This window comes from Nyctereutes procyonoides, unplaced genomic scaffold (genome assembly GCF_905146905.1).
Source record: "Nyctereutes procyonoides isolate TBG_1078 unplaced genomic scaffold, NYPRO_anot_genome, whole genome shotgun sequence".
Lineage (NCBI taxonomy): Eukaryota > Metazoa > Chordata > Mammalia > Carnivora > Canidae > Nyctereutes > Nyctereutes procyonoides.
In genome coordinates this window covers 49,819,862-49,841,542 of record NW_026575125.1, presented here as the reverse complement: position 1 = coordinate 49,841,542, position 21,681 = coordinate 49,819,862, and the positions used below count along the sequence as shown (strand labels likewise).

The following is a 21,681-nucleotide window of genomic DNA, read 5'->3' as shown; positions in this document are numbered from 1 at the left end:
GTGCTTTTTAAAATTTTATTTAAATTCAATTTGTCAATGTATAGTATAACAACCAGTACCCATCTCATCGTGTGCCCTCCTTAATGCCCATCACCCAGTTACCCCATTCCCCCACCCACCTCCCAATTTGTCACTCTTTGTTTCTTTCCCAGAGTTAGGAGTCTCTCATGGTTTGTCTTCCTCTCTAATTTTTTGCCACTCAGATTCCCCCCTTCCCTTATGGTCTCTTTCACTATTTCTTATATTCCACATATAAGCGAAACCATATGATAATTGTCTTTCTCCAATTGACTTTTTTTCACTCAGCATAATACTCTCCAATTCCATCCACATCAATGTAAAGGGTAGGCTCCAGGTGGGTTTTTCCCCAAAATTATACAACTTGCTGTCCAAAAAAAAAAAAAAAAAAACACCTTCCAGTTCAGAGTTAAAGAAACAGATATCTTGCATGTAGTAGATGTTTAATAAATGTTTACTGAATGAATGAAAGACTCAGTTATACTTTGTTGAATTGAATGATTCCCACAGCTAAGGCCTGTGTATATTGTTTGCTGTAGGACAAACCCACTTGGGTATCTCATGGGTAATCCAGAATTGAGTGTGTCAGGCAAAGTTTATTATCTTCTTCCCCACTGCTATCCTTCCATTCCCCTCCTCCTCCAGTTTTTTTTTTCTAGTCCTCCTCCTCTTCGCCCCTCACATCTAATATTCATATCTTGATGACAGCTTCTCTGCAATGTTTGCTGTTTCCTTAAGGCCTAAGAGGGGAAAGGTATGGTTTCTAATCTCTTTCTCTGAGTAGGGGTGCAGTAGGGGGAGAAAGGATGGAGAGGGAGGGAGAAGGAACAGAAGAAGAGAAGAAGGAGGGAAGTAAAGAAATGAGGGAGAAAAGGTAGGTAAAATAGTGGAGGGAATGCAGTCTTTGAAGTCAGACCTAGAGTTTAACTCTGGCTCCATCACCCACTGGCTGTATGACTGTAGGTAAGCCTTCGTGACCCTCCATTTCCTCATATGTAGAATGAGAATACTAGCACCTATTTGGTTGTGAGGAGAGGAGGAGGCAAAGCATGTGATGCATCGAGGATTATCATCCTCCTTATCATTAGGAATTAAAATACAGGTGAATTTGGAGGGTGCTAAAGATTGGAAAACTCACCCCAGTTGCCTGGGTTTTCTTTATGAAGTGAAATAATGGGGTTACCTGCTGAGAATAAGGTGCAGTGCAGAGCGGAACAAGACAGTCATTCAGGGCAGCCCCAGTGGCGCAGCGGCTTAGCGCCGTCTGCAGCCCGGGGCATGATCCTGGAGACCTTGGATGGAGTCCCACGTCGGGCTCCCTGCATGGAGCCCGCTTCTCCCTCTGCCTGTGTCTCTGCCTCTCTCTCTCTGTGTGTGTGTCTCCATGAATAAATAAATAAAATCTTTTTTTTTTTAAAAGACAGTCATTCAACCCTGTTGGCAAGGAGCTATAATCTGAAACCCTGGCTAATCCCAATTTATTAATAAAATAATGGGAAAGTGACTGGCTGCATATACTTGTGTCCAAATTAGCCTTGTCCAGGTGTCTTTTCCATAGTGTGCCCTTTTCATCTTTCAAAATGTCTGCTCTTCATCTCCAGAAAGGTTGTTAAAGGCTTTAGTGTAAAGACTAGTACCGCTTTGTCCAGCACCCGGGACAGCACAGCAAGTCTCTGTTTCTACCATTTAATTCCTCCCTCTCCTTTCTACGCGCCCCTCCCCCACCCCTCTACTGAGCCAATGTCATTGCCCAGATCCCATTTAAGTCCACTGGTATGCTTTCAATTGCAGTAACAGAAAATTCCAACTTGGCTGATTTTAAAATAAGGAAATTTATTATCTTGCACGTAAGTCCATGAGTGGGGCTGCTTTGTAGTTGCCTAATTCAACAACTCAACAATGTCACAAAAACTCCTGACTCCATCTTTCTGATCTGCAACCCGCAGCATGTTTGTTTAGCAACTCTCATGGTCACAAGATGTGGCTGAGGTACTTCAAGCATTGCATCCAAACAGGACAATATTCAATGGTAGGAGAGGAAGGCCTCTCTTCCTGTGGGTGTACTGTTATTACTCAGGAAACCTTTCCCAAATTTCTCCCTAGTACACTTCCTTTCACATCTCAGTGGCCTGAATCTCATCATACCTATAACTGAACCAATCACTGGCAAGAGGGATGAAACGGCCACGGTCCACTCAGGAAATGAAGATTCTGCCCATAGGAAGGAAGGGGGAGGTGGCTGTTGAGTCGACAAACAATTCTGTCTGCTGAATAACCATCCCCTTACTGAATAACCCATCCTTTCCTCACTTAAAGTTCTGATCATCACTTCCTAACTGAAAGCCCTGGCTGGGAAAAATCACTGGGATGTGCAAGTGAGGTGAGTAAGGACCTGAAAATACCTCTCCATTCAATATATCATAGAGGCCAGAAACTCCATAATTAGGGATGCATTCCTTTGCTGTCTTACTCTTGCCACCTCAGAAAATGCAACTACTCTTTTTTTTTTTTACAAGGGTTTTATTTAAATTCCAGTTAGTTAACATACAGTGTAATGTTAGTTTCAGATGTACAATATAGAGATTCAACACAAACAACAGCCAGTCTTCATCACACCCATCACCTATATAACCCATTCCCCTCCCCCCACCTCCCATCTGGTAACCATCAGTTTGTTCTCTATGGTTAAGAGTCTGTTTCTTAGTGCCTCTCTTTTCCCTTTCTATGTTTGTTGTGTTTCTTAAATTCCACATATGAGTGAAATAATGGTATTTGTCTTTCTCTGACTGACTTACTCCACTTAGCATAATATTCTCTAGCTCAATCCATATTGTGGCAAATGACAAGATTTCATTTTTCTCTGTGACTGAGTAATATTCCATGTGCCACCACTTATTTATCCATTTATCAGTTGGTGTACATTTGGGTTCTTTCCATAAGTTGGCTATTATTCATAATGCTGCTATAAACATTGGGGTTCATTTATCACTTCAAATCAGTATTTTTGTATCCTTTGGGTAAATACCTAGTAGTTCAATTGCTGGATCATAGGGTGGTTCTATTTTTCACTTTCTGAGAATCTCCATACTTTTTTCCAAAGTAGCTATATCAGTTTGCATTCCCACCAACAGTAAAAGAGGGCTCCCCTTTCTCCACATCCTTGCCAGTACCTGTTGTTTCCTGTGTTGTTAATTCTAGCCGTTCTGACTGGTGTGAAGTGATCTAATTGTAGTTTGGAATTGTATTTCTCTGAAGATGAGTATTATTGAGCATCTTTTCATGTGTCTGTTGGCCATCTATACATCTTCTTTGGAAAAATGTCTATTCATGTCTTCTGTCCATTTTTAACTAAATTAATTGATTTTTGAGTGTTGAGTTTGGTAAGTTCTTTATATATTTTGGTTACTAGTCCTTATCAGATGTCATTTGCAAATATCTTCTCCTATTCCATAGGTTGACTTTTACTTTTGTTGATTGTTTCCTTCACTGTACAGAAGTCTTTTGTTTTGATGTGGTTCCAATAGTTTATTTTTGCTTTTGTTTCTCTTGCCTCAGGAGACATACCTAGTAAGATGTTGCTACAGCCGATGTTAAAGAGGCTGCTGCCTGTATTCTCTAGGATTTTTATGGTTTCAGGTCTCACATTTAGGTCTTTCATCCATTTTGAATTTATTTTTGTGTTTGGTGGTCCAGCTTCATTCTTTTACATGTTGCTGTCTAGTTTCCTCAACACCATTTGTTGAAGAAACTGTCTTTTGCCCACTGGATATTCTTTCTTACTTTGTCAAAAATTAGTTGACCATATAGTTGTGGATTCACTTCTGGGTTTTCTATTCTGTTCCATTGACCTATGTGACTGTATTTGTGCCAGTACCATCCTGTCCTGATTATTACAGCTTTGTAATATAACTTGAAGTCTGGGATTGTGATGCCTCCCATTTTGCTTTTCTTTTTCACGATTGCTTTGGCTATTCAGGGACTTTTGTGGTTCCATACAAAATTTAGGATTGTTTGTTCTAGCTCTGTGAAAAATGCTGGTGGTATTTCGATAGGAATTGCATGAAATGTGTAGATTCCTTTGTGTAGTATAGACATTTTAACAATATTTGTTCTTCCAATCCATGAGCATGGAATGTTTTTCCATTCCTTTGTGTCCTCTTCAATTTCTTTCATCAATGTTTTATAGTTCTCAGAGTATAGATCTTTTACCTCTTTGGTTCGGTTTATTCCCAGATCCCCTACTGTTTTAAACGGGTGCAATTATATATGGGATTGATTCCTGGATTTCTCTTTCTGTTGCTTCATCATGGATAAATGATGCAACCAATTTCTGTACATTGATTTTGTATTCTGAAACTTGACTGATTTTGTATATCAGTTCTAGCAATTTTTTAGTGGAGTCTTTCGGGTTTTCTATATAGCATTTTATGTCATCTGCAAACAATGAAAGTTTGACTTCTTCCTTGCCTATTTGAATGCCTTTTATTTTTGTGTGTGTGTAGGTGTTGTCTGATTGCTGTGGCTAGGACTTTCAGTACTATATTAAGTAACAGTGGTGAGAGTGGACATTTCTGTCTTGTTCCTGGCCATAGAGGAAAAGCTCTGTTTTTCTCCATTGAGGATTATATTAGCTGTGGGTTTTTATATATGGCCTTTATTATTTTGAGATATGTCCCCTCTAACTCAACTGTGTTGAGGGCTTTTAGCATGAATGGATGTTGTGCTTTGTCAAATGCTTTTTCTGCATCTATTGAAAGAATCATATGGTTCTTATCCTTTCCTGTATGAATGTGGTGTATCACATTGATTTTCCAATATTGAACCACCTTGCAGTTCAGGAAAAAAAATCACTAGAAAATGCAAATACTCTTGTATTTATTATTTATTTATTTTTATTTATTATTATCTTGTGATAATTCTCTTTGGTAACTACAAACTGGAAAGGGACACAAGAAAATTTTGGAGAAAGATGGAGATGTGTTATATCTTGATCTAGGTAGTGGTTACATGTGTGTATACACAGGTATATTAGTTTTGTATTGCTGGCTGTAAAACAATTACCACAGACTTGGTGGCTTAAAACAGCACTTATTCTCTTATAGTTCTGGAGGTCAGAAGTCCAAAATCAGTTTCATTGCACCAAAATTAAGGTGTCAGTCAGGCTGCACCTGAATTGCAACAGCCACCTTATGACCATAAGAGACTATGAGGGGGAGGCAAATCCATGCCCTTGTCCTTTCCAGTATCCAGAGCTTCATTCCTCAATCTTCAAAGCCAGTGACATAGCATCTTGCTTCAGTTCTAGTATTGCCTTGTTTCCATAGTCAAATTTCCTTCCTTCTCCCTCTGTTTCCCTCTTATTTATAAAGAGACTAGTGATTACATTTAGGGCCCATTCAGATGATACATAATAATCCCAAATCTCAAGATCCTTAATTTAATCATTTCTGCAAAGTCCTTTTTGCCATATAAAGAAATATTCATAGGTTCTAGAGACTAGGACCCTATATGTTTGGGGTCCATTATTTAGCCTACCACAGTAGATAAAAATTTACCAAGCTGTGCAATTAAGATTTGTGCATTTTGCTATTTTGTAAATTATACCTCAGCCAAGAAAGGCACATACTCCTGGAATAGAGATAATGATTTAGGTTCAATCATAGTAATGAATTCAAGACCTACCAGATCATTTTTTTTTCCTGCTGAAAGGATCTGAACTGAAAGGGGATATGCTTTAAGTGTGGGTCTGAAGATAAAAATGGGCTGAAGGCTAGTCCAAAAATACATCCATTCTGAAGTTTTGCCTTCCCCACAGACACTAACTTTGGCAAGTACATAACTCTTTCCTGCATGTCCAGCATTAGTTTCAGTCCCACTATGGTTTCTGCAGTCTGGACTTCTACCTCTCTCTGAAAATCCTTGAGAAGGGCAGAGTAATAGCAACTCAAAGACAAGTTCACGGGGGTATATATTGGCAAGGAATGGCAAAGGCTAACATAGTTTGCTGTACAAAAGGAATACAGGGCAGCTGCCCAGCAATCACAATAGGGAGCAGGAAGTAGAAAAGGCCCAGCCCACAGCCATCCACTGAGGAATGAACACCCTGCTGTGGCAGGTTGAGGGCTGGCATCTCTGGATACTATGGATGGATACTAAAGACCAGCCAGCTCTATGAGGATTTGGAGGTGGGGTAGGGTTCTGTATTCCCAAAGTTTGGAGGTTCTGTTTCTATGTTCTCTATGTCCACGAAGCCTGGACCTGGGTCCTATGAGAAGAACAGCCAAGAGAGGAAGGTTATTTTTGTTGCTGCCACTGTGGGGGTCCTGGCAGCTGTAGGACAGAAATATCTCTAATTCCATGAGTGGTCATACGAGGCAAGTGAAGCTGCTTAGAGCCTATAGCACAGACTTAGTTTCAGGGATTGGGGAGAGTTAAAAACTGGGTGGGAAGGTTTACTCTAGGTTGGAGTGATATAGATGTCAATTGCCTGTTCCCCCCACATGCAACATTCTCCAGGGGAACCTGCCCCTGGGCCAAGGATCCTCTGTTACCTTCCTCTCCATCAAGAAATGTTCAAGGCTCACAGACTTATACACACACAGCCCAATACACTCAGCCTCCCCTCCTCAGTCCCCACCCACACTTACAGAAGATTGACTCCTGCTGTGCACATAAGCTGGGATAATCAGGGATCTAAACAGTAGGTTTCAAGAGCCCCAAGTCCCACGTGGTGGGGGACTTTTTCCCATACTCTTAGCTTTTGCGTGGCCTGTAATAGCTGATCAAGAGATATAGAAACATTAGTGTATGACACAAGGCTCTCCTTTCAGAATCACAAGGCCCATACTTTGAGCCCTCCTCCTTCTATCCGTCACCATGCTTTTCCTTTAATGTCGACTCCCCTCAGATTCTAGTCTTAAGGCCAAAACCCTGTAGTTCCCCTTCTCAAGCTCCCCTAACTTTAACACTATCAGATTCAACTTTCTACCCCTACCCTGTCCCAGCAGCAAGAACCTGCTAATCTTTAGCCACTAATCTTTTAGCCTTTAATCTGCTTTCTAAACTCTTGGCACCTGAACTATTTATAAAACAGTGTTTTATGCCTCCCAACTCTACTCTTCTTCTCTGACCCCCACCAATCTAAATATTCAAAGGACCTCAAGTATAAGAGGCTGGAGAGGTAAGCATAGCAACCAGAGCTGGAGACGGATGTGAGCTTCATCTCTCTCCCCAGGTAATAGTCCGAAGTCCTCTATTTCTAACCCATACTAGGTCCCATATACTCTTGCCTTTAGCATCCCCATGAATATATTAAGGAGCATCTGAGGGTATCTTTCATGACACAGCCAGCAGGCACTTGGCCTGAGAGACCCTGTGACAGACCTCTGGAGGCTCCCTGGAGCTCACCCTCAGGCCAGACCTGATATATAACAAAGAGAAGCACTAGACAGACATCTCCCTCTCTCTAAGGATCCCTATTCCAAGGCCTTTCACCTGGGGACACAGATAAGGATAAGAACGAGAAAATTGGGGGAAGGTGAAGAGAGTGATGAATAGATTCAAGGAAGGCTTTCTACCTCCATAGAGGTTTCTGCCACCAACAACCAAGAGCATGAGGTCTCCAACCCCTTCTCTCCCACACTTTTCTCCTCTCTTAACTGAGAGTTAAAGCCACCGTGAGATGAACTCAGGTTCAGAATCTATTGTAGGACAAAAGCAGACAGAATCCATTTTTTCTTCATTCATTTATTTGCGTATCTAACAAATATGTCTTGACACCTACTGTGTGCCAGGTGGTGTTCAGTCTCATCCAGTCAAATTTTCCTCAAATTGTCTCGATGGAGGGCTCTCTCCAGCCTGCTTTGAGACAAATTCCTTCTCTGTGAAGGTGGTCAAGTGTGCCCCAGCTATTCCAGGAAGCCATGCCATTTCTAGAGAATAGACAGAGTGGTTAGTCAACAATTTGTAAAAATAGGTTTTTTTCCCCCTGTCTGGGATGGGTGAGAGTGTGACTGAATAAGTAACCTTGGCAGGAGGGAGAATATAAGGCACTTGAATGGTAGTGAGGTATCTATTCAACAAGGAAAGGTTACACCACACTGGGTATGTCTGGATTGTATCCTGGAGAAAGAATTGGGACCAAATGACTGAGCCTTCCTCCTTCTTTCCCTCTTCTCAGAAAAGGCTCAACATCAACTTCATGGCTCACATCTCAAGGTAAGTAAGAACTCCTAATTCTCTGAATCTGTGACTTGTCCCCTATCCAAACCCAAGTACCTGCTTTGTGGTAGAGGAGTTTCCAACTTCTCCTCAACTTGTAACTTGGACTCTATCCCAATTACCTCCACCTTTGCACCATTTCATGCTCCTTGAGCCTCTTCTCCTAATCCTAAGAATACTTCCTTTCCTTCTCCACTTCCTTCTTCTCCTCTTCCCTTCTTTCGCAATGACCCTCCCTATTTTCTTTCTGATTTTCTCTTTATAGAGTGTATAAGAAGACCTGCTCCAATGGGAAGGTGAGAGAACCTGGCCTAGCCAGGCAAATGAAAGGGCAAAAGGGAGAGGTCTCAAGGGTTTGCCTTGAGGATTCAGGGGAAGCCATTCAAAGATGATTATGATAATAACATGCAAGGTTGTTCCACAACAGCTTGCCATCTACCTGGGGAAACGGGACTTCGTGGACCATGTGGACATGGTGGATCCCATTGGTCAGTGAGTCTAAAAAGGGAAAGAACCTGGGGAGAAAGGAATGGGAGCCAGCAACTAAAAGAAAGCCAAGAAAGGAACATACAGAAGAAGAGGCCAATTCAAGGGGAAAATGGGAGGAACTATTTCAGGGATGGATTTCTGTTTCATAGTCTAAGGATTTTTCCTGACCATGGTACCGTCTCTCGCTCTCTACACAGATGGTGTAGTCCTGGTTGACCCCGATTACTTGAAGGGTCGAAAGAGTAAGTAAAAATTCTCTTGGCCTTTGTATGTGCCAGGGATCCCAAACTGAGATGTCACACACGCCAGACAAGTAACTTAAATGAATAGACTAAACGAATGGACCAGAGGGGTAGAAGAAAACCAAAACGTGGTGAGAACTGTGAATGCCTTGTCTGGTGGGAGTTAATAAATGGGAATTTTAGCCTAGTGTGGCCAAATTTTCTCTTTGTTGGATAGGAACTGGAAATGAAGCTCAGAATAAGACCTTCAGAGGCCTAAATTCTGAAAAGATTATGGTACCTCTTCCCCCAAATAATATTCAAAATAGGTTTATTTCTAAAACATAAATAAAATTTTATTTTTCAAAAGTATACAAAATGTATATGTGTGCTGGAATTCAAATAGATTTTTTCTAAGCTTTCTGATTTTCTTTATTATTTTTCATGGTACTCCACTTTGTTGCTGAACTGAATATGGGCTTAGACTGGCTACGGAAAGATGCAGTATTCCAGAAATCCATATTTTCACGAAAATTTCATGATTTTCAAATGTTGGCAACTAACTAAAAGATTTTTAAAGGTCTAGATAGATCAAAAATTTACATTTTTCATTAGTCTGGATGTGACCCTTAGACTGACATTTTGCAACCTCTGGTATATATCTTTCTACCTCTTCTGTGTAGGGAAACCCCGTCTTTTCTGGGTGTGTGTGTGGGAAATCCCAAGTAAAGAAACAAAGAAAACCATAGCACCAGCAAGTAACAAGAGACATTACTCTGGCCACAGCACCATAGATCAAGATTACATTGAAATATTTTTGCACTGCTTTAATAAATTTTTTTTTAGTTTGTGATTCAATAAGTTTGAAAGTTGGGTTTGACTTGAAAAAGGCTCAGAATAAATTGATGAATACTAGTTCAAATATAACCTTTAGATACTGTGAGATAAAAATAACCTTATTTTTTTCTGACTAAACAGTGTGGATAAGCCATCCAGCTAGTTTTAAATATCAGAGGAATTCTGTGGAATACCCACTAAAGTAACCAACTTGAGATTCTCAATTATTCTGTATTTCTAAAAAAACAAAAACAAAAAAAACCTAAATCATTTTCTCACATTCCTACAAAATCTTCAGAATAACCTACAGAAAGAAATATTTAGTGTAAAAAAATGCATGTTGATCTAGAATATGTGTTTTCCCTTTTATTCAAATCTTTATGTTCCTAAAAGAATTTTTTATTATTTGTTTAAGTTGTATATATTTCTTAAGTTTGTTCCTTAGCTATTTTTTTTAAATTTTTATTTATTTATTTATGATAGTCACAGAGAGAGAAAGAGAGAGAGGCAGAGGCAGAAGCAGGCTCCATGCACCGGGAGCCCGATGTGGGACTCGATCCTGGGTCTCCAGGATCGCGCCCTGGGCCAAAGGCAGGCGCCAAACTGCTGCGCCACCCAGGGATCCCTGTTCCTTAGCTATTTTACATGTTTTGCTACTTTTATGAAGATAATTTTGTTTGCATATTTTCTAATATTTTTTTCTAACAAGTTTCATTTATTGATGTAAAATATGCTTATACTATACTACTGAGTGATAAAGGCCAATTGTAGGGCAGTATACGTGGTCCTGTGAAAGATATACTGTTTAACAAAAAACTATATGGGATCTCTCTGTATTATTTCTTACAACTGCTTGTAAATCTACAACGATCTCAAAAAGTCCACTTTTGAATAAGCAATGTCACAAATATCTAAGGTAGCCTGATGTTTAATTATAGACACAAAGCTGAGAAGCAATTGCAAGTGATATGAACAGCAGTTGTTTCTGCAATACGAAGTATGATGACAGAGTTTTGAATCATTTTTTTGTTTGTATTTTCTGATTTTCATACAATTACTATGTATTATTTGTATAACAGACACAAATTTAAATTTTTTTGTCTTTTTTGTATTTTTTTATTGGAGTTTGATTTGCCAACATATAGTATAATACCCAAGTGCTCATCCCATCAGGTGCCCCCCTCAGTGCTCATCACCCAGTCACCCCATGCCCCTGCCCACTTCCCCTTCCAGTACCCCTTGTTCATTTCCCCGAGTTAGGAGTCTCTCATGTTTTGTCACCCTCTCTGATATTTCCCACGCATTTTCTCTTGTTTCCCCTATAATCGCTTTCACTATTTTTTATATTCCCCATATGAGTGAAACCATATGATTGTCCTTCTTCAACTGACTTACTTCACTCAGCATAATACCTTCCAGTTCCATCCATGTCAAAGAAAATGGTGGGTATTCGTCCTTTCTAATGGCTAAGTAATATTCCATTGTATATATATAATATTGGACATATATATGTACATATATATACACATATACATATCACATCTTCTTTATCCATTCATCTGTTGATGGATATCGAGGCTCCTTCCACAGTTTGGCTATTGTGGACATTACTGCTATGAACATTGGGGTGCAGGTGTCCCGGTGTTTCACTGCATCTGTATCTTTGGGGTAAATCCCAGCAGTGCAATTGCTGGGTCGTAGGGCAGGTCTATTTTTAACTCTTTGAGGAACCTCCACACAGTTTTCCAGAGCTGCACCAGCTCACATTCCCACCAACAGTGCAAGAGGGTTCCCCTTTCTCCACATCCTCTCCAACATTTGTTGTTTCCTTGTTAATGCTCACCATTCTCACTGGTGTGAGGTGGTATCTCATTGTGGTTTGGATTTCTATTTCACTGATGGCCAGTGATGTGGAACATTTTTTCATGTGCTTGTTGGCCATGTGTACGTCTCCTTTGGTGAAATTTCTGTTCATGTCTTTTGCCCATTTCATGATTGGATTGTTTGTTTCTTGGGTGTTGAGTTTCATAAGTTCTTTATAGACCTTGGATACTAGCCCTTTATCTGATTTGTCATTTGCAAATATCTTCTCCCATTGTGTAGGTTGTCTTTTACTTTTGTTGACTGATTGTTTTGCTGTGCAGAAGCTTCTATCTTGATAAAGTCCCAATAGTTCATTTTTGCTTTTGTTTCTCTTGCCTTCATGGATGTATCTTGCAAGAAGTTACTGTGTTCAAGTTCAAAAAGGGTGTTGCCTGTGTTGTCCTCTAGGATTTTGATGGATTCTTGTCTCACATTGAGATCTTTCATCCATTTTTAGTTTATCTTTGTGTGTGGTGTAAGAGAATGGTTCAGTTTCATTCTTCTGCACGTGGCTGTCCAATTTTCCCAGCACCATTTATAGAAGAGACTGTCCTTTTTCCAGTGGATATTCTTTCCTGCCACAAATTTAAATTAATAATTTTATAATAGACATTGAATTTTTAAAATAGAAAATGAGCTATTTTCTAGCATGCAAAAAGGATGATCCTAAATTGCTAAAGAACCAGAAAGTTTGGAGGCGGGGGAGATGATGCCCTACCCACTTGCAAACGGGGATATGCCAATAACAATCCACCTGCTTACCACCCTCACCTCAGGGGCTACTACATATCCCTCTGCCTCACCCATGCTGATATTCTGTGTTATTCCTCATCTCTTTCATTTCCTCCCTCCTCATGTTTCCTTGTAGCTACCTCTTTTCCTCTCTTTCTCACCTTTTCTGTCTTCTCCTTTCTTTATTTTTCCTTCTTTCCTTTTCCTTTTCTTTCTCTCTCTTTTCTTCCTCTTAAATGGGCTGTAATTGAAAACCAAGGGGAATTTATTTGTTACATCTTTCGAAAATTGTGAAGTTTGTCTCCATTGTAGAAAAATTAGAAAGTACAGGTGAAGAGAAAAGAAACTACAATCCTACCCTATCACTCAAAGATAATCACCAATAATATTTTAGTTTATATTTATTCACATTTTCCGTGTGAAATAGCTATATTTTTACTTAAAATGCAATATCATAAATAATATTTTCTAATCTTTTTCACCTATGTTCATATAGAGAAACCTATAAATTTCTCAGTTGCTTAGTAATATACTGCATGGGGAACCATAATTTAGTCAATCTTCAATCAGACATTTTTTGCTGTTATAAACAACTCTGTAAAGTACATACTTGTGTATGTACACACACACACATATATATCTTTCATATTTGTCCAATTATTTTTTGTCCAATTATTTCTTAAGAGTAAATGCCTAGAGAAGAAATGAAAGTCCAAAGGGCATTCACACATTTTTAAAGCTTTCTATTGCCAAACTGCCCTCCAAAATAGTTGTACCAAATGACTCTCCCTCCTGCCATATATGAGGCCGCCCATTGCTCCAGTCCTTATAAACACTACCATTATCATTACTTTCAGTTTTCATTGTATCTTTTGAATATAGATTCACTTTCCTTGTTCTTAATTTTAAAAGCAGATCATCTGTCTGATATTTTGATCTCTTAAAAATACTACAATAAGTTGCTTTCTACTAGCATGTGCTTTTCTGTGGGTCAGGGCTCCTGGTAGAGGTAAGATTCCCCATCCCTGTTCTACCTCTTTCCTTCCCTCAATCTCTATCACTCTGTCCTTGGACAGCAGGTAGCCCTCTGTACCCCATCCCACATTCCACTAGTCCACTGAAGTGGCTTTCTATTTGCCCCTAATCTTAGGTACCAGCTGCATAAGTATGGGTTCAATTATAACTATCCCATTTCTGCCAATATTCCCATGATTATCATCATCATTCACATCTATAATTACAGTTTTCAAAGGGATTTCTTATACATCAACTCCTCGCATGAACTCCTACGATGTAGGTTGGGCACACGCAAGTCTGGGCTTTGGAGTCACACAGGCCTGGGTTGAAACTCTGGGCCATCCCTTAATAGCTCTGAGCTCATTTTCTCCACCTATAAAGTGGAGATAATACTTCAGAGGAGGGGTGCCTAGCTGGCTCAGTTGGTAGAGCATGCCACTCTTGATCTTGTGATTGTGAGTTCAAGCTCTGCATTAGATGTAAAAATTACTTAAGAAAATAAAATATTTTAAAAAGATATTATTTATTTATTCATAAGACACACACAGAGAGAGAGAGAGGCAGAGACACAGGCAGAGGGAGAAGCAGGCTCCATGCAGGGAGCCCAACGTGAGACTCGATCCTGGGACTCCAGGATCACGCCCTGGGCTGAAGGCAGGCAGCAAACCACTGAGCCACCAAGGGATCCCCCAAGAAAATAAAATATTTTAAAAATAATAGTTCAGGGGCACCTGGGTGACTCAGCAGTTGAGTATCTGCCTTTGGTTCAGGGTGTGATCCGGGGTATGGGAATCGAGTTCCATATCAGGTTCCTTTCAGGGAGCCTGCTTCTGCCTCTGCCTATGTCTCTGCCTCTCTCTTTCTGTCTCTCAATAAATAAATAAAATCTTAAAAAAAATCTTTTTTGACAAGCTGATGTGTGTGAAATGTTATCTCATTGTGGCTTTAATTTGCATTTGTCTGATTACAAATGAGACTGGACAAGTTTTCATGTGTATTTTTAAGATTCATTGTTTATTTTAGAGACAGTGTGCGGTGGGGAGGGGCAGAGGGAGAGTTAAAGAGAATCTCAAGCAGACTCCACACCAAATGCAGAGTCCAACACAGGGCTTGATCACACAACCCTGAGATCACGACCTGAGCCAAATCCAGGAGTTGACACAACCGACTGAGCCACCCAGGCACCCCAATATGTTTTCAAATCTTGCCATTCTATGTTGTGTTTCTGTGTAGAACCTCTCCATATTCTTTGCACACTTTTATATTGGGATTTTTAGATTATTGATTCGTGGGAGTTCTTTATATATCACAAATGTTAAAACATTTTTATTGAAGTAGAGTTGACACACAATGTTACATTAGTTTCAGGTTAGGAATGCTAAACTTTTGTTTGCCAAATATGTTGCAAATATATGCAGGCTTTTGCTTGTTTCATTGTTTATAAAGACTCTGTTTTTTCAAGATTTTATTTATTTATTTATTTATTTATTTATTTATTTATTTATTTATGAGAGAGAGAGAGAGAGGCAGAGACACAGGCAGAGGGAGAAGCAGGCTCCATGCCGGGAGCCCGACGCGGGACTTGATCCCGGGACTCCAGGATGGCGCCCTGGGCCAAAGGCAGGCACTAAACCACTGAGACACCCAGGGATCCCCTATAAAAACTTAATGTAAAGAAGTTTTAAATTTTACTGTAGTCTAATATATTAATCTTTTTCTTCATGGCCATATGGTTTCACTCCTATTACATAGTCTCTCCATGTCTTCCTATGAGCCATTTAAGAACTTCCTTTCTGCCTCAGGCATGATGGGTCACTCTCTTCCTCCTTTGCCTGCAGTGTTTGTCATGTTGACATGTGCCTTTCGCTATGGCCATGATGACTTGGATGTGATTGGTCTGACGTTCCGCAAAGATCTGTACGTACAGGTGCTGCAAGTGTTCCCACCCGAGCCCACCAGCCCCCAAGGGCCCCTCACGGTCCTACAGGAGCGACTGCTACAAAAGCTGGGAGACAATGCCTACCCCTTTACCCTGCAGGTACTGACCCCCATGTCCTCAGCGAGGTTGCCAGAGAAGATTAAGTCAGGAAGCCAAAGAGGCTCAACAAAGGAAGGGGGTCCCTATTTCTTCTGTTTGCTGACTTCTTTCTGATCCCCCAGATGGTTGTTAACCTGCCCTGTTCGGTGACATTGCAACCAGGTCCTGAAGATGCAGGAAAGGTAAGTTCTGGGTTCTGAGAAAAAGGGATAAACAGTCAGTTCTAGGAGGAGGGACAGAGGGATAAAGGAACAAGACTGGAGAAATGGACAGCTAAGGGATGGGGTCAGGCATTTCCTTATAGACCCAAGAGGAAAGAATAGGCAGTGTTGGAGATGAGTTCTCTTTGCCCCGCCCCCTTGCAGGCTTGTGGGATTGACTTTGAAGTGAAGAGTTTCTGTGCTGAAAACCTGGAGGAGAAAATTTCCAAGAGGTAGTCTCTGGTCCTCTCCAAAATCCCTGCCTCTAGACAGTGTTAAGAAACAGATCTTGATCTCAGGAGAGAAACAGCCCTACTTCTAACCTCCATAGCACCATCGCCACTGTCTCAGATGTCCAACTCTGATTCCCCTCTGACTTCTCTTCCTTGCTCAACGACAGTCAGCAAACTTTTCTGTAAAGGGCCAAAAAATAAATATTTAGGCCCTATAAAATATAAAATAAATATTTATGAGCCCTATAGTTTCTGTTGCAACTACTAAACTCTGCCATTGTAGTGCGAAAGCAGCCATGGATAGTATGTAAATGAATGAGCGGGCTGTCTTCCAATACAACTTTATTTATAGACACTAAAATTTGAATTTTATATGATTTCCACATGTCATGAAATATTATTGTTGACTTTTTTTCAACCATTTAAAAATATAGTAACCCTTCTCAGCTTGCGGGCCATACAAAAACAGGCAGCGAGCCAGATTTGGCCAGTGGGCATAGTTTGCTGGCCTAGGGGAATCGTCTGAGAGAGGCTTTATCCCACCGCCACCCACCCCCCACCCCAAGCAAGGACTGGCCCCTGGGGGTGGCATGGAAAAGGTCTGTGGTTCCCAAAGGAGATGTTCAGGCTAACCTCTTGGCCTCTACTCCTCTACTCAGAGACTCGGTGCGGCTGGTGGTTCGAAAAGTACAGTTTGCAATCCCAGAGCCAGGCCCTGGCCCCTGTGCCCAGACCACCCGCCGCTTCCTTTTGTCAGCTCAGCCCCTACAGCTCCAGGCCTCAATGGACAGAGAGGTTTGTGACCCACACTTCCTGACCCTTACCCTGGAACCACTCTGATTTCCTACTTCGGTAGACAGGGATGGAAGCCAGGGCAACAACCGTGCTAAGGAAACAGGAATTCTAGGTCTTGATCTGGGTGTTCTCCCTCCACCTTCATGATAAGCCTCTCTTCCTGCTTCAGGTTCACTACCATGGCAAACCCATCTCTGTCAATGTTTCTATCAACAACTGCACCAACAAGGTCATCAAAAAAATAAAGATTTCAGGTGAGCTCCTTTTCCTATCCCCCTGCACCTAGTCCCTAATCCATGGCTCCTTTTCTAAAACTCAGCTCCACTTACCCAGTCTGCATTAATCCAGACTTTCACTCTAATGCAGGCTTATCAAAATACGTGTCTTTGTCCACATGCACATCTTAGTGCATCAAGCATAGTGTACCCACATAGAAGGTCACATCTGAGGCCAGGGAGTCGGGGTCTTGAGGATGATGATGATCATGTGCTTTTTCTGGCTGTGCAGTTGACCAGATCACAGATGTCGTCCTGTACTCCTTAGACAAGTACACCAAGACCGTCTTCATTCAGGAGTTCATGTGAGCTGGTGCTGGGGCTGGGGTCAGAAAGCCAAGGAGTGGGTTGGTAGGAAGGGGTTGGGGACTGGAAGCAAAGGAGGCTGTTGGTAAAAGAAGGAAGAGGGTAGGAACCCAGGACTGAGGGAGGTCAAGGTGAGGGCTGAGGGATTCCCAGGAGAACAGGAGGGAGGCTACCCATAAGAGGACCATCAAAATGCGGACAGAGGTCAGGGGTATATGAATTTCCCACCAGAGTGAATTGTTCCCACTCTCCAGAGTGGGACATGCCAGCCAGCACCCTTGGATATCCCAGTAGGTTTGTGGAATTGTGCAAGAGACATGGGAATGAAAGTACACTTAATTTGCAAGCCTAGCCTAAGTTCTTCTCTTCTCCTTTTAAAGGGAGACTGTAGCTGCTAACTCCAGCTTCTCTAAGAGCTTTGAAGTAACCCCACTCCTGGCTGCCAACTGCCAGAAACAGGGCCTGGCACTGGATGGCAAACTCAAGCATGGTGATACCAATCTGGCCTCGAGCACCATGTAAGCTCAAATGTGACTCCCAAGCTCCATTTTCTCTCTCCAACCCATTCTGCATGCTATGTACATAGTCCTGAGATACCACCTATAATGAAGCCTACTTATTTTTTCTAAATATCCCTAGGCCAGTGTTCAGAGATCCCTGCAGGCCTGAGGGCCAACAGGAAGCTAAATAATGCCATAGGACCAATACCCAGGCTTAGGTCACAGGCAGCAAGAAAGGAAAAAGCAGAGAGGAAAATTGCCTGTGTTGTGTCTTTCATAGCTCACAAAGGTCATATATATATATGAATCACATTAATGTAGGCTTGATATGTACATATTCTTATTTCAATTTACACTTAAGGGACCCTGAGGCTCAGAGGCATGAAGGAACTTGTCCAAGCCTGTATCGCTAGTAAGCGGCAGAGGTGGAAAGGATTCTACTGCATGTTGTCCGGCTCTAACACTGTGATCTCTAGAGTAGCTACTCTCTAGCAAAGACAGAAATGGAGTAAAAAGACTAGGAGATGAGAAATGGAGGGGCAAGACCAAAAAAAAAAGGAGAACAAGAGAATAGGAACTGATAGATTTCTATCAAATCATTCATTTGGCCCCATGCCTTTGGAGGCCCTAGTGTTAGATGCATCTCCCACCAAAAGCCATCTGCCACCATCTGGTAAGTGTCCTTCTCTGTGCCTCATCAATGTTGTAGCTATAGATTGTTATTGCTAGAAAGACCCTTAGGAATCAACCAGACAGCATTATTCTATAGATGAAGGATCAGTATTCCAGAGTCCCGAAGAGACTTTCCCAATATCATACAGTTTTCTGTATTTTAGTTTCCAATCAGTGAGTTTTCATGGAGCACCTGTTACATGCTCATTCCTATGCTAAGCAATGTGAGCGGATACAAAGAAGTTTGAGACAGTCTCTGCCTTCAGTCAGTTTATGGCCTAGATGGAGAACAAAGAAGAATGTGGATGCAATCTAAAGGTTAAATGTTTGTACAAGTAGTTCAGATTAGAAATTCAATAGAAGTTAAAAGAAGCCAGCAAAGCTGGAGAGGGCTTCCTGGTAGAGATTGAATGAGCTAGATCTTGAGGCAGTGTAGGATCTGGATAGCGACAGAGGAAGGAAAGAGCATCCAGATTGGGAGCATGGCATGGGCAAGGCCAGGAGGTGGGAGTCTGCATGGCATGTTCTGAGCATGGAGAGAGGATGGGTCCACTTAGGGTTGTTTTCCAGGTGTTAGGGGGTAGGGCAGGAGAGGTTAGAGAGACTGGGTGGGGCCAGTTTGTTAAGGGTCGTGAAAGCTAAGCCCAGTAATTATATTCAGAGAGGTAGGATGTTGAGCAGAGTGTAACATGGTAAAACTGGATTTTACAAACAGAAATGTGATTTCAATGAGGAGAGATTAGAGCATGGAAGGTCTGCTAGAAAAGGTGAACAGGAAGGGACTGAGGGACTGAATGAATTACTCCCCTAATCCTCCACCCCACCCTCGGCCCCAACAAACACACAACAATGAATACTACCACCTCCAGTCTTCAACCTGGAATGAACAAGGAGCTGCTGGGGATCCTGGTGTCCTACAAAGTGAGAGTCAACCTGATGGTGTCTGGTGGAGGGTGAGCAAGGGTTCAGGGTCAGTTTGGGAAGGGGCTGGGGAGCCACTTTTATTTCCCCCCTGGTTGGACTGACCCAAACAAGCTGTTCCCCACCCCTTCTCCCAGATCAGTTTCCCAAACCTGTGAGCTCAGTGAGCAAGCCAACTTTCCTCCCAGAAACCCATTCTGAGACTGAGTTGTCCTTATGATCCCTTATCCCCCAGTAAAGCTAGGTTGCCACTCTTCATTTCCAGCTGCTAATTTTACTGTCCTTCAACCCTCAGCTTCTTAGGTGACCTGATAGCCAGGTAAGAGATGCAAGGGGGAAGCAGTGGGGAGAGACGACTGGGGCAAGATGGGGAGGATGAGGAGATGATGAGGCCAAAAGAGTGCCAAATGAAAGTGTGAGGACATCCCAGGACCAGGAAACTGAGGGAGAGAGGTTCAGGGAGTGGCCTCAGAGGTAGATCTGTAACTGTCCCTTGGAATCCTTGCAGCGATGTTGGCGTGGAGCTGCCCCTGATGCTGATGCATCCAAAGCCATCACATGGTGAGTGACTAGGTGGGACTGGTAGGAACAGTGGTCCTGAGCGTTGGGGACTAAGCAGTTCTGCTCTCATGAATCAAGGACTATCAGTGTGGGTAGAGAATGTATAAGTTGGATTCCTAGTTTTTTTTGGGGGGGCGCGCGTGTGCGTGGGGCGGGGCGGGGAGGTTTTCAGGCGGGCGGGGAGGAGAGAGTTAAAAAGGGAGTGGGAAGAGAAACAACACATTTATTCTTGGAACTGAGAGCCCCGGTCAGCCTCACTTCCATTTTTCCCTCTCTCCACGCTTGCTACAGAGGCTGCTAGGTAAGGAAATGTGAGGCCCGGAACCCCATCCCCCTTTCCTCATTGCCACCCTCCATTTTATGACGATTGAAATCTTAAAAAGCTTCCCTGGAGTGTTTGCTTTCAATGCTGTGCAGTAGAAACATACGGTTTAGCTTCGTGTCATAGTTCAGTGCTTTTCATACGCCTTCCACCCCCTGCTCTTCTCAGAATCCTCCTTCCCCCTCATCCTTTCCACTTTTTTTCCTTCCCCTCACTCCCCCGCCTTCCTTCCGTCTTTCCTTCTTTGATCCCTCCCCTCCTCCCCACCCCCCATTCTCATTTCCCCTTCAGCACTCTGTGGCGCGTGTGTGTGTGTGTGTGTGTGTGTGGGGGGGGGAACGGATGTTTTGGGAGATTGGAGAGGGAGAGATGGGAAACAAGCCGGAGTGGTCGACCAGGGTGGGGATGGGGGTAGCAACCGAGAGGGGGCTGAAGATCCGGGCTGGGAAGCAGAGAAGGGGTCACTTTTCTGGGATCATAGAAAGGGAGTGAGCGTGGACGATGCCCAGAAAGTTGCTCCTAACCTTCCATTCCCCTTTGCTGTTTTGCAAGCTCTGAGGACATAGTCATTGAGGAGTTTGCTCGGCAGGAGCGGCGAGAGAGCCAGGAGGCTTTGGCGGAGGAGGGGGACGAGGGAAGCTGAGCACCTTCCTTTGGTGCCTCTGTGTGGGAGCCCCACTGTAACGCTCTAATAAATCAACTTGTCCCAGACGTGCCTGGCAATCTCTTTGGTATTTCCTTCTCCAGGAGGTAATGGATGGGAAATATCAGAAAGGGAGACAGAACATGAGAGACTCCTAACTCTGGGAAATGAACAAGGGGTGGTGGAAAGGGAGGTGGGTGGGGGTGACTGGGTGACGGGCACTGAGGGGGGCACATGATGGGATGAGCACTGGGTGTTATGCTATATGTTGGCAAATTGAACTCCAATAAAAAAATGAAAAAAAAGAGGTAATGGAGTATGGAGAACAGCACCCTCTGCTCCTGTCCATGATTACTCTCTACCATGTGGTTTTCCCCTAAACAACCCTGGACTTCCCTCTGGCAAGGCCCCTTGCCCTCCGTGGGTCTTTCGACTTTTCCTCTGGGCCCTGGCCATCCCAGCCCCTACCCTACCACCACAGCACCCCTACCACCCCACTCCCGTGGTCACCCACTGCTACAGGCAGGACCTGAGGGGGCATGGCCGTGTGCCAAGCCCTGGGCAGCGTGCAAGGTGATGAGCAGCAGATGGACAGAGAAGAGTTCCGTGTGATCTTGTCAGAGCACCTCCTGAGAGCACCACCCACCTGCCACGATGTACACCCTCACAAGAGGGGCCCAGGGCAAGGCCAGAGGCTTCTCCGGGAAACCACTTAGATTCTCTACACAAATCCACACTCCTGTGCCTGGGGGAGCAGAGCAGGGAAGGGAGGTACATGGGTAGGGCTTTGGCAATAGGGCTGTGTAAGGTACAGTATC

General features: G+C 42.7%; 1 protein-coding gene across 1 annotated transcript; it reads left to right on the top strand.

Annotated features, from left to right (window-relative positions):
- Positions 1–2,304: 2,304 nt before the first annotated feature.
- On the top strand, positions 2,305–21,084 carry ARR3 (arrestin 3). Its single transcript, XM_055339048.1, has 17 exons — positions 2,305–2,398; positions 8,198–8,235; positions 8,504–8,534; positions 8,666–8,726; positions 8,925–8,969; positions 15,236–15,435; positions 15,558–15,617; positions 15,801–15,868; positions 16,528–16,663; positions 16,833–16,917; positions 17,171–17,243; positions 17,625–17,762; positions 19,286–19,369; positions 19,633–19,656; positions 19,846–19,898; positions 20,190–20,199; positions 20,773–21,084. The coding sequence occupies exons 2-17, from the start codon at positions 8,219–8,221 to the stop codon at positions 20,861–20,863; spliced, it is 1,176 nt and encodes a 391-aa protein (XP_055195023.1). The 5' UTR covers positions 2,305–2,398; positions 8,198–8,218; the 3' UTR covers positions 20,864–21,084.
- The last annotated feature ends 597 nt before the right edge of the window (positions 21,085–21,681 follow it).